The sequence below is a fragment of the Alligator mississippiensis genome, chromosome 4, assembly GCF_030867095.1.
Source record: "Alligator mississippiensis isolate rAllMis1 chromosome 4, rAllMis1, whole genome shotgun sequence".
NCBI lineage: Eukaryota > Metazoa > Chordata > Crocodylia > Alligatoridae > Alligator > Alligator mississippiensis.
In genome coordinates, this window is record NC_081827.1 from 28,844,467 (window position 1) to 28,856,801 (window position 12,335).

General features: G+C 46.6%; 1 protein-coding gene across 1 annotated transcript in view; it reads left to right on the forward strand.

Annotated features, from left to right (window-relative positions):
• Positions 1 to 4,622: 4,622 nt before the first annotated feature.
• The window catches only part of SLC2A13 (solute carrier family 2 member 13), a 305,817-nt gene continuing 298,104 nt past the window's right edge, over positions 4,623 to 12,335 (forward strand). Inside the window, exon 1 of the mRNA XM_059725881.1 lies at positions 4,623 to 5,301. Coding sequence (XP_059581864.1) covers positions 4,728 to 5,301 — 574 coding nt within the window. The 5' untranslated portion in view covers positions 4,623 to 4,727. The remainder of the gene's footprint in view (positions 5,302 to 12,335) is intronic.

Genomic DNA, 12,335 nt, shown 5'->3' on the forward strand with positions numbered 1-12,335 from the left:
CTTTGCCATGTGTTCATTTTATTGTCTTCTTGAGAGGGGCTGGGTTTCTGGGGGCTGGAGGTATACAGGGCAGTTATGTACAACGGAAGCTATAGAGAATTTGTGGGTGATGGGAAGGGGGGGCCGTTGAGAAGGAATGGGGCTGTAGTTATTCAAGCTAACAAAATGGTGGTCCCTAAGATACTGCTGTCCACCAGTCTTCATGACTAGACAGACAATGTTATAAAGGGGTTTAGATGTCAAATAATTGTGGTACTTTTTATGGGCCAGTATCTTCTTTTCATGGAGACTGGAAAAGGGTTGCAGGGAGAGAACAGAAGTTTGGGCTTGCTTAACTTCCCATTAATTCCAGTCTATTTCTTAGTCTTAGCTTTTGACTTTACTTTCTAGCCAGTGTTTTCCTGAAAAAACAGTGACCTTTAAAAATCCTTCCTACCACCTCCACTATTGATCCATATTAACAACTTTAAATGCAGTTCAAGTGTTTTTGTCTTGGAATATAGAGACCAGATTTGAGTCTTTTCAGAGGCCTCTTGTGCCTTTCTTTTCTTACAAAGTCCTGATTGATAAATATCTACTACAGTTGTTGATGACATGTAGGGGGTACATGTGCACCCCCTGAGATCAGCCCTGTACCCCCTGGAAGCGCCAGCCAGAAGTGCACTTCCAGTTTCACTGCTGGCTTAGCGATTGGCTGCTGGGGAACTGCCCCCCATCAGTGATCTGGTGCCCCCGACTTGGGAGGCATCAGTCACCCATGATTACAGTTATCCTTTGGCGAGTAAATTTTGTGTAATTCTGTGCTCACCAAAAGCTCAGAAAAACCCTCTACTATATATAACATGGGGAAGCTCATAAGAACTTTTGTTGTTGTTACTATCAGTAACCAAGAAATGCTTTTTATACTGCACTGTTATGCTACAGGTATAGGTATAAAACAATAAAATATTGTTTGTCAATCTTACCATTCTTGTTCAGTGGAGTATTACCTTGATCCCCTTTCCCCTGACATACATGGTATTTCTAAACTTGCAGAGTAACTGCGCTTCTAGCAAAGTAACTCTGGTACCTAGAGCAGAGCAGAGAGCCTAAGTTTAGGGCATCTCTGCACTGACTAACAAAAATGTACCTTTAGGAAACTAAAGCTGTAAGCAGTTTTGCACACATGTCAGGCAATATAAAATCCCAGTAGCTCAGGAGCAAAGGAGAAACTTGTTTCACTTGCAGTATATGTTTAGGGTTCTACAGCATTTTCTGTCTAGGTGCATTTATCATTAAGGAATGCTGTCCACAGATGCATCCCAATTTTCATAAACTCTCTTCAGGGTAGAGAGAGAGAGAGAGTAAAGGTTATAGCTTCAAGAACCTAAATAGTAAATACAGGTGAGTGACCCCATTCTTGAAGGGATGAAAGGAGAATCTAAACCACTGATGTGCATGAAGTTGAACAAAGGTGAGCATAAAGTGAACCACACATGATCCAAATCATGTTATTGCCTGTATTTTAAAATACATGGCATCCATTTGAGACTGGCATTCAAGTCCCATTTCCTGATCAGGTACAAACAGAGAAAGCCCAAGAAAAAGCAGACAGATCATACTTTTAGTTCTTTCAAAGTTGAACAGAAACACAATGCCTATAAAAATTGATAGATATGTTGTGTCTTGATTTAAATCTGCTAGGTGACTCAACCAGGATGTTTCTTTTTTAATCCATTTTTTTTGGAATTGGATGTCAAACATTATGTCATACTAAAATGCTCTCTCTATATGTTATCTTATAAATAATATGAACATTTATATTTTCTCTCTGTATGTAGATACTCATAAGGCACAACTACCTCAGAGTAAAGGCATTGAACAAAGATTATATAAGACAAGGCGAATTACACTGAAGACAGGTCAGTCCTCCATCCTTCTCATTGGTTTAGTCACTGGCTTCTATTTTGGATTCTGTGCCTGAGTTTTTTCCTGCTTTTGCTCTCCAGGGAATACTGGTAGTTTAAAAGGGCGAGTGTTGCATCGTGATTTGAAAAGAGATGACTTTTTTATCTCCTTGGGGAAGGTGTTAAAAAGCTTTTGGCCAGCTAAGGAGAAAGATATTTCATTGGCTCTCGAGAATATAACTAGACTGCATTAACTAACTTACAAAATGACTACATCTTCTGGGTTAGCTGCTAGAAAGAGAGGTGGGGGGTGGTCTTGGTAAGGACCAACTGTTGTTATCAGATGAACTGTAACAGTATAGATTATAGCAAGAGTTTGGGTTGAATACTTTATGCTCAAAGCAGCCTCCTGCATTTATGATTTGGAGTCTATATATGAGACCAGAATAAACAAACAGGTCAAGAGACTGAGCTACCTATGAAACATTCAGGACAGTGATGGTTTTGCATTCCAAGCCATGCTATTGCTGGAGAGCTCCTGGCTCTGTGGAGGAGACTGTTCAGAGCAGAACAGAACTTCGGATCCTGATTTTGCAATCTGAGCTATGTAGCTGCCTCCTTGTTCTAGGCCTCCACGGAGGCCCAAATGATTTTGCAGAGGAAAAAGGGGTTGTCTGTACAGATCAGACTACATGATCCAAACTTTGGTTTGCAATCACTTGATGTTAATATCTGTTAAATCTGTAAACTTCGTTCATATCTGGCCCTGGCTTTTCCCATGCTAATATCCTACCTGCCAAGCAAAATTATGTGGACACTTGCAAATACTTGGGGACTACAACTACTTTCATTAATTGGATAAATGAAATAAATGATTACTCCTTACCTTTTAATTCAACAGTCAGTGTCCACAATTGTTTTTGTCCATTGATATCTGGACTTCACCTAACACCTAATCAACTGGACTTCTCCATCTAGTTAGGTCACTAGTACAAAGAAGTCAGCGATAACATTTTTCACTGATTTCCCCAAGGTGCTAGGTGAGGTCCTTAAGAAAGTTGCCTGCTGGTGGGCTTGCTGCAACAAGTAGCTTGCTGCTGCCCTTTACAGGGCAACAGTGGGCATGTCTACATGTGTGCTTTAAAGTGCATTAGCCTATTTTAATGAGCATTAAGCATCACTGGAAAAACGCGGTCTTAAGTCAACGCCCGTTAAAATAGGCTAGTGCATTAAGTGTCACTTAAAAACTATGCTCTTTAGTTAATGTACATTAAGACAGGCTAATGCACATTTTCCTAGTACCTCACAACTGCAGACACTTATAAACGTGTCCCAGGAGTAAGAGTTGGGGCATAGGTGACTGCTAGGGTGTGCACCAGGGTGCATGTGCCCCCCCTGATGGGGCCACTGTCTCCCCCCGATGGCTGACACTGATGCTGTCAGCAGGGCTGGTGTCCCCCATGGCAGGGCTGCCACTGTCGGTGGCTTCTGTGGGTGCTCCCCCAGATTTAGGAGGCACCAGTCGCTCATGGGGGGGGGTGCTTTAATTAAAGCAGATTGAGAGCCACTCTAATTAAAATGCCCAGAGCATCTCATGTATGCGTCCCCGTGCTAAAAAATGGCAGTGAGGGCTCTTTAACTAAAGTTCATCAAGTGAGCTTTACTTAAAACACCCCTACCACCATGTTTCAGCACCGGGACACTGATACAGTAGGTGCTGGAATCTGGTAATTACCAGGCTCCAGCACACTTGATTACAGGCAGTCCTGGGACTTAGGACACAACTTGTTCCTGAAAACAGGGTCTTAAGTCAAAACATTTTAACTCAGAACCAATTTTCCCATAGGAAACAATGTTATAAATGGGGGATTCGTTCCTGAACCAAGGCCCGATACCCTATTTTTACCAAAAATAACCCAGAATTTTCTATTCAATCAATAATAGATGAGTAATATAGCTACATTAATGTATTTATATTGTAAATAGCAATCACATTGATTTGGAAGGACTTTGAGGTGACTTTGCTGGACTTTTTGAAGTGTTCTTGGCTGGCGTCTTCTCAGGAGTCTTGGCTGCAGGTTTCTCTGGAGCCTTGTCTGCTTTCTTAAAGAAAGTGTCCAAGGAAGTTTGGACAGATGTTCTCCGGGCAGGTGGGCGACACAGCAAATGAGTTTGCTGGCACAGCCTGGGATCAAGTGTTGTGAAGTGGAAATTGACATCAGAAAGTTGAAAGAGGGTGTCAATTTATAAACGGCGTGAGTGCAAAACGTTAAGTCGAGTAATTATAGCCCATGGGAGCAGCATCCCTACTGTGCATAGGCACCTGCAGGTACTAGATTTAAAGCACATTAACTAAAGCGCATTGATGCATTTGTAGCCGTACGCAGTCTGTCAGACGACAGACTTCTTTCCCTCCCTGGATGAGCCGGCAGGAGGCTCTCTAGAGACGTGTCAAACGCAGATTTAACCGCCGGGAGGCACAGCTCTCCTACCAACCCACCAGAGGCAGCATCCCTTCTGTGGGGACCTTCTGGCGGCCGAAGGGAAGCCCTCAAAGCTTTCCGCTGCGGCATTTATTTGACAAGGGCGGAGACCGCGGGCACCAGGCGCTGCAGCAGCCGCGACCCAGCGCGCGTCCTGCCCGGCGTCGGGCAGCGGCTTCACCCCGGCGCGGCGCATGCGCCCTGAAGCCGCGGGGCGGGGACACCACCCTCCCGCCCGCCTCCGGCTCAAACTCCGCCCGGGCTCCGGCAGCAGCGGCCGCGAGTTCCCGGCCGCGAGCAGGACGATGCGGCCGGGCTGAGCTGAGCTGAGCTGAGCGCGGGGCGGGTGGGCGGCCCCATGTCCCGGCGGGGCAGCGGCCATGCGGAGTACACGCTGCGCAGCCTGAGCAGCCTCATGGGCGAGAAGCGGCGGCGGCAGCAGCAGGCGGACGGCTCCGGCGGGGCGGGGGCCGGGGCCGGGGCCGGGGCCGCGCCGGGCGAGCGCAGCCTGCTGGCGGCGGCCGAGTCGTGCTCCAGCCTGAGCAGCCAGGCGTCGGGCGCGGAGCTGGAGCGCGCGGCGCGGCGGCAGTTCCAGCGGGACGACACGCCGGGCTTCGTGTACGTGGTGTCGGTCTTCTCGGCGCTCGGCGGCTTCCTCTTCGGCTACGACACGGGCGTCGTGTCCGGGGCGCTGCTGCTGCTCAAGCGCGAGCTCAACCTGGACGCGCTGTGGCAGGAGCTGCTGGTGTCGAGCACGGTGGGCGCGGCGGCGCTGGCGGCGCTGGCGGGCGGCGCGCTCAACGGGCGCTGCGGCCGCCGGCCCTGCATCCTGCTCGCCTCCGGCCTCTTCGCCGTCGGCGCCGCCCTGCTGGCCGCGGCCGGGGGCAAGGAGGCGCTGCTGGGCGGCCGCGTCGTCGTGGGGCTCGGCATCGGTGAGTGCGCCCGCCCGCCCGCCCGCCCGCCGGGGGCTCGGCATCGCCCGGGAGCCGCCGCCGCCTCCTCCTCCTCCTTCTCCTTTCCCCGGGCACCTGTGGCTGTAGGGTCGGCCCCTTGCTCCCTCCCCTCCCTGCTCCGGTCGCCCCTGGGTTTCTTGTGAGCCTCCCGGGATCCCCCGTGGCCTAGCTGTGAGCCCCCCACTCCTCCTTTTCCGGGCACTTGTGGCTGTAGGGTGAGCCCCTCACTCCCTCCCCCCCTTGCTGGGGTCACTCCTGGGTTTGCTGTGAGCCTCTCGATCCCGGTCCTGGGATCCCTGTGGATTAGCTGTGAGCCGTTTGCTCCCTCTTCTCTCCTGGGGCATCAGGATGTAGTGATGAGCTGCCTCCTCCCTTCTCCCGCCTGCTCCTGCATTAGCTGTGAGCCCCTCTGCTCCCACTCCTGTTGCAGGGATCACCCCTGGGTTTGCTGTGAGCCTCCCACTCCCTGTCCCTGGATCCCCTGTGCATTAGCTGTGAGTCCCCTGCTCCTTCTCCTCCTTACCTGGGGCACTTGTGGCTGTAGCGGTGAACCCCTTCCTCCCCCCCACGATTGGCCTTGCATTAGCTGTGAGCCCCCTGTTTCCTCTCCCCTTTCTGGGATCACCCCTGGATTTGCTGTGAGCCACCCAGTCCCTGTCTTGGGATCCCCTGTGGATCTGCTGCGAGTCCTTGTCTCCTAGTCCCCTTTCTGGGATCCCCTGTGGATTAGCTGAGAGTCCCCTGCTCCCTCTCTTCCTTTTCCAAGGCACCTCTGACTATAGCTGTGAGCCCCCTGCTCCTCCCTTCCCCCCCCCCCATCTGGGATGACCCCTGGACTTGCTGCGAATCTCCCTGTCCTGGGATCCTCTGTGGATTTGCTGCAAGTCCTCATCTCCCAAACACCTTCTTAGGATCACCTCTTTGTGAGTCCCGCCCCCCCCCCCCCCCTGCCATCCCAGCTCCCAGGACCCTGTGGATTAGCTGAGAGTCTCTTGCTCCCTCCCCACTTCCAAGCATCACCCATGGATTAGCTCTGAGGCCCTGCTCTTATCACTAGGTTGCCCACAGCTTTGCTCTGAGCTCCTGCTCCCAGCCACCTTCGCAGAAGCCCTTCTGGATTAGTTCTGAGTTTTCCCTTCAACCCTCCCCTTCTCCCCTCTTGCTGAGAATTCTGTAAATGCCAGATCTTGCTTGAGGCTCTGGAAGAAACATTTGGGTGCTACCACTTTGCACAGGCACGTGCCTCTGCTGTTCCAGCCAGGATCGGGGCTGCCATGTTCCAGCTGTGGTGATAGTGGGTGCCCTTTCTTGTTTGGGGAAGCTTTCTTGAAGCCCAGCTGGGGCTGTTGCTTCCCCAGGAAATGGCCTCCACAGTTCGCTCAATAAAAGATAGGGTCAGACTAATGTTAGCTCTCCATAAATCTCTGATCTTGGGGTCAGGATGAGATCTTGGGAGTGGGGGGTCAGTGGAGATAACTTATTGGGAAAACTCTGCTTCGCAGTAAGTAACGACTAGCCAGGGCATAGGATTGTGCGTCCATGCAAAACTGCTGAACTTGCTTTCCAAAATAGGAAGATATGGCTGCCCAGGACACGAAGAAATAGAAGCCTGGACCAGCCACATCCCTTTTTAGAGAGCAACTTTCAGGCAAATGTTAAAAATCGGCTGTCATTGCTGCTTGAAACAGTAAGACACCTACCAGCAAAAGGCAGATCCAAATCCAGATGAAAGATACTCGTGTAGGAGGGAGCTCAATTTGAAAAGTGCAGCTGAGAAATGGGAGAGTTCTGTCTTGGGAATTGCTTTCATTTAGGCTTCCATTCATGCAGAATTAAATCTTTCCAAACTGCTTAAAAGCAAGGAGTACACTGATCACTCTTGTTTCTTCAGAGCCATCTGACTGCTGTAAGGCATTGGGGGAGAAGATGGACTTAGCTGTTCCCTTAACTGGCTACAGCTTTTTTATGTCTTCCTCCACTGACTATTTCCCTGGGCAAACTAAGAACTGGTGGGAGTAGCTGGAAAGGGGAGAGAGAGAGAGAGAGAGAGAGAGAGAGAGAGAGAGAGAGAGAGAGAGAGAGAGAGAGAGAGAGAGAGAGAGAGAGAGAGAGAGAGAGAGAGAGAGAGAGAGAGAGATGTATATTCTCTTCACCCAGGATTTTTATTTATTTAAGTAGACTCTTGAAATGTAAAGGCATCTAATTGCAAAAAGGCCCTTCTCTGCTCTGTCTCACTTGGAAGGAATGCTTGTGAAAATAAATTAACTATCTAGTAGCTCTTCAGTCCAGCTAGACCACACTTACTTTGGAAGCCTGAGACTTGGGCTTCAGGTTTTGTTGGAGGCATTAGGTGGAGTTGTATGTGAATTGCTCTCTCAATCAGTTTGATTGTGTAGCTCTCTTGCTGTGTATATATTTCTATAGGCTGCATATTAGGGCTGTGTGAAGCTTTGGTCCCTGATTTGATTTGGTGGCTGAATCTCTGAATCCGAATTGAATCGGAGGACCCTTTAATCTCTCCAAATCTATTTGGAGATGCAGACACAGCTTTAAATGTGGTTTTTTTTTTCCTACATACCTCCAGGTAGCAGGGGCTTGCGAATGCTAGGGCGCATGGAGCATCCCACAGAAGCGCAGGGCGCTCCCAAGCGTGCTTGGCAGCAGACCTGGAAATGGACCAGAAGCATTTCTGGTCTGTTTCCGGGTCCGCCAGGGAGTGCGCCGACTGGAAGTACTTCCACTCCACTTCTGGGTTTCCTGCCAAGCACGTGGATGGGCCCCCTTCCCCCCGCACTCCTGTGGGACACTCCATGTGCCCTAGCATTGCAGTGTTCACAGGCTGCACTGGTACCTCAAGGTATGTAGAAAAAACATTTAAAGCTGTGTCTGTGTGTCCAAATTGCTGATTCTCTGAATCGGCATTGAATCTTCATTTTTTGGATTCGGCCGAATCGAATTGGGGACAGTGATCCAAATCAATGAATTGAATCACTGTCCCTGGTATGGGCTGAATCAGAATTGAATAGGGCCCGCACGCCCCTACTGCGTATACCATTCTATTTGGCTTGTGCACATTTGCTGGAAGGACTTGGTGATCAGTCCTGTGCCCCTTATTAGTGGGGATCCTCTACATGTAATACAGTTCCTAAGTATCCTGAATAGTTTATCTTCACTCTTCACCCTTATGCACTTGAAGTTGAATTATGGTCTGTTTTTACCCAGCAAGATTGGGTGGGAACTTTGCAGTCCTTTTGTGCATCATTTTTTTTTTTTTTTGCCTGGGGTGTTGGTGCAAACTACTTTCTTCTCTCCATTTAAGTTGTTGTTCCTCTTATTCCAGGTAGTGAATCTGAGATTCAAGCTCGGCTTTTCTACATGGCAACAGTGCTCTTTTCAAAACCTGTTGTTTTAGAGTTTTCCCTGGCTCTTTTACAAACATACTTGCTGCAAAGCAATTCATATTGTTAAGGAAAAATATTAATGAGTCATAATAATTTCTGTTAGAAATAAAATTATCTCCTTCATATTTGTTTTGCACGATACTTCTAGTCAATATTTTGGTATGTCTTGCTATACCAATAACGTTCTGTCAGGGCATACACTGTTTTCATAGCTGAAAGCTTTTTGTGGCACAGATTGTAGTACTGATACCCAGAAGCAGTGGCTTGGGGTTGACGCTTTTTAATGCTGATCATTCCATGTTTGATTACCCACACTTATTTCCATGTTGACTTACAGTGTTGAATAACTAGAGTCCATAGAATGTTGATGGCCCTGTATGTTATATCAAGTTCTATAAGAAAAATGCATTGTGACTATAAATGCTTGCTTCTATTCTGATGGTGATAAGTGGATACATTTAGCTTTATTTTGAACATCTATCGCTTTCAGCTAACTTGCATTACTTGCCTTTGCATTTGAAAAGTGTAACCTGTTTTCTACCTTGGGTCCCAACCTGTAAATGTGGCAAACTCGTATTGACTTCATTTGCTTAAAAGGAATGATTTTTTTTTTTTCCCCCCCTTTTCTTTAAGGTGCATACATGCAGGTCTGACTCTGAGGTCCCTTAAATGAGTCATGCTGTTGTCGTATTAGATTTATGCCCTATTATCAAATGAAATATGGCATAGGACTTAAAATGTAGGGCTGGAAATAGGGAGTTGTATTTGTGGCAGAGCTGCCCACCTATGATGTGACCGTAAGTGACATTCTCCATGCTTCCTGTTCTTTGTAAAATGGAGATCTGCTTTACAAGGACTTCAGAAAATTAAAGAGATGCAAAAGATGCCGATGACCTGGGATGGAGGGGCACTGTATAAATACTGCATTGTTGACTTCTTCTTTTTGAAATGTAGCATTTTTTTTAAATGCCCAGTAATACTTCATTGCTTTTGTTTAGAAAATTAATTGTTAACAACCTGCAAACAAAACAGCTATTAGAATATTGAGCATGTGACTTTTGTACAGATTTCTGTACAAAATTAGTTTTCTTACTTGGGCTTGTTGGACAAATTGACCTCTTGTTGGTTTAGATCAAGTGCTAAATCAGCCACCAGAGGGAGCTTGTATAATCTCAGGAAGGCAGCAGAAATTTGGGGAGACTAGATTTAAAAATTCTGTTTTACATCTCTTTTTCAGTCTTTCAGCCAAACTGGAGCCTGTCCACAAAGGGTAAAAAAGGAACAAGAACTGTTGTCACAAGCTCTTGCATAAGGGCCAGACATGCTTACTGAAATTACTTTATTAGGATACAATAGCTGCTGAAACTGGAAGTGTAAAAGTTGAATTGAATCGTAAGGCAAGAGTGTTCTTGTGTGACAGCCCATGTAGCCTTAAGTTACTGCTTTCCATGAAGCCTTTTTGCTTCTACTCCTGTGCTGTTACATGCACAAGCTTGTACCTGGGCTTCAGAAGCATGCATCAGTAGGCATCTAGTAAAATGAGTTACTATGCTTATATATAGTACTGTGGTTGTTTTCCTAAAATAAATCCAGCAATGCTCATGACTTCACTCAGTTGCAGCTGCAACAGTGAAAGTTTGGTGTTCCCTGCCTCGGTATAATATAACAACTATCTTTTTTTCTTGCTAGTGTGACTTAAGTTCCTTTTAGCAGAGTCAGGTAGTTTATCTGTGTTAGTCTGAAGTCAGGCAGAAAGCAGGGTAGAGGTGCACCTTATAGACTAACTAATTCAGAGAATGATAACATGAACTTTTGTGCACTTGAACTTCATCAGATGTTGTGAAAGGGCATTGACAGAGCAATGCATAAAATGGAGTGATTGATTTTAATACAAAAGATGGGGAGAAAGGAGAGAAAAGGGTGGGAAGCTAGTGTTGGCAGAGGCAAAGAAGCAATAAACTTATAGGGACAAGGGGTCACAAAAGCTGATGCAGATAATGGGTAAGGACCACTGGAATTTGTGCCAGTAGTGTGCTGCACAGCAGCTCCTTTAATATTGCAGCTTCCCTTGTGCATGCTCCTGCCACTGGCTGGCAAAAGGGCCCTGGTGACCTTGCTGCCTGTTCCTGATGGCCAGGAGGCAAAACCCGCAGTTTTAAATATTCTGTGGTTGTGGGGTTTTTTTCCACCCCCCACCCCCCATCCGGTCAGCAGCAGGCAGTGGGCTGCTGGGGCCATGCCACTAATTAGCAGCGGGAGGCAAACCGCAACATATTTAACACTCTGGTTTTTATCTCCCCACCAATCAGAGGTGAGAAGCAGGGCCTCTCCACCAATCAGTGGCAGGGGAAAGGAGGGTGCACGGTAGAAACCGCAAGATTTTAAAGGAGCCACTGCACAGTGCAATTGTGGTGTGAATTCCAGTGGCCCCTAATAATAGGATAGTCCCTGTTTAGACTTAATGTAGTCCAGTCTGTGGATGACTTCTTTTTCTGTGATTTTTTTTTTTTCCAATTCAAATTGGTTTTGTCATCTAAGAACAGCTATCCTTGGGTCAGCACTAGAATGTCCAGGGAGGACATGCCAACAGGATGGAGTGTCCTTTTAGTCCCAGAGAACTTGATCTTTCCAAATTGGCATGGGGGAAAAAAACCTCAGGAAGTGAATTTGAAACTGGGAACATCTCTCCAAGGACAAACCAATTTTTTTTTTTTATACTGCATTAAATCACAAGGTGAATGGGGGACAAACAATAGAACTTGCAGTTTGAACCATAGTCTGAATGGGAAGTGATAGCTGTGTTTGTTTTTCAAAAGACGACCACATCCAGAGTAGTCAGGCTTATAGGCCATGTCTTCTTAGTTCTATGAATTTATACATAGGTGGAGCTTGTAAGGCTACCTATGATTGTTGTCAGATGCTTCACATTAGTTTTTTATGTGCTTATGATTTGACTAGGCTTTAACCATTTGACTTGAAAGTTTTCCATACTGGTAATTCATCTCGCACTGAAATTCTTTGGAAAACTTGAGCAAAAACTGGCTGTTTGGCTCATCTTGAGGATAAGACCAGGATGGACACCTTTTAATTTTACTTATGTATGTATGTATGTATTTATTTATTTATTTATTTGTATATTTTTAAAATCCCCTCTTTCTCCCTCCCAACGTTGCAACAGAAAAATGACAAAACAAGCAAATGTATATGAAACCCACTGGCCAATCTTCTCATCCACCTCTAAGATTGGCTCACATAAGAGATACTCCTAGAAGTAGCAGAAGTTTCCAACTTTTTTTGCTGATTACCTGTGTGAGTGCCAGTGGAATATTATATCATGTCTCACATCTTGGTGTGGGAGACTTTTATGAAAACAAACTAGGAAATGCACAAACTTTGTTAAAAGAACATTGGCAAAAATATTGGGTCAAGTCCTAGAAGTCAGGAAGTCCTAAAATTAAGGTTGCCTTTGCCACATTTAAGCTTAATCCCTGTGTATTGTATAGTGCAGTTTTTGATTACTTTCCCCCCCATCACTCATGGTGCACAGAAAGGAAATGTTTGACTATTCACTATTCTTTCAATAAGGCCTCATACCTTGATGAGTGCATGTGA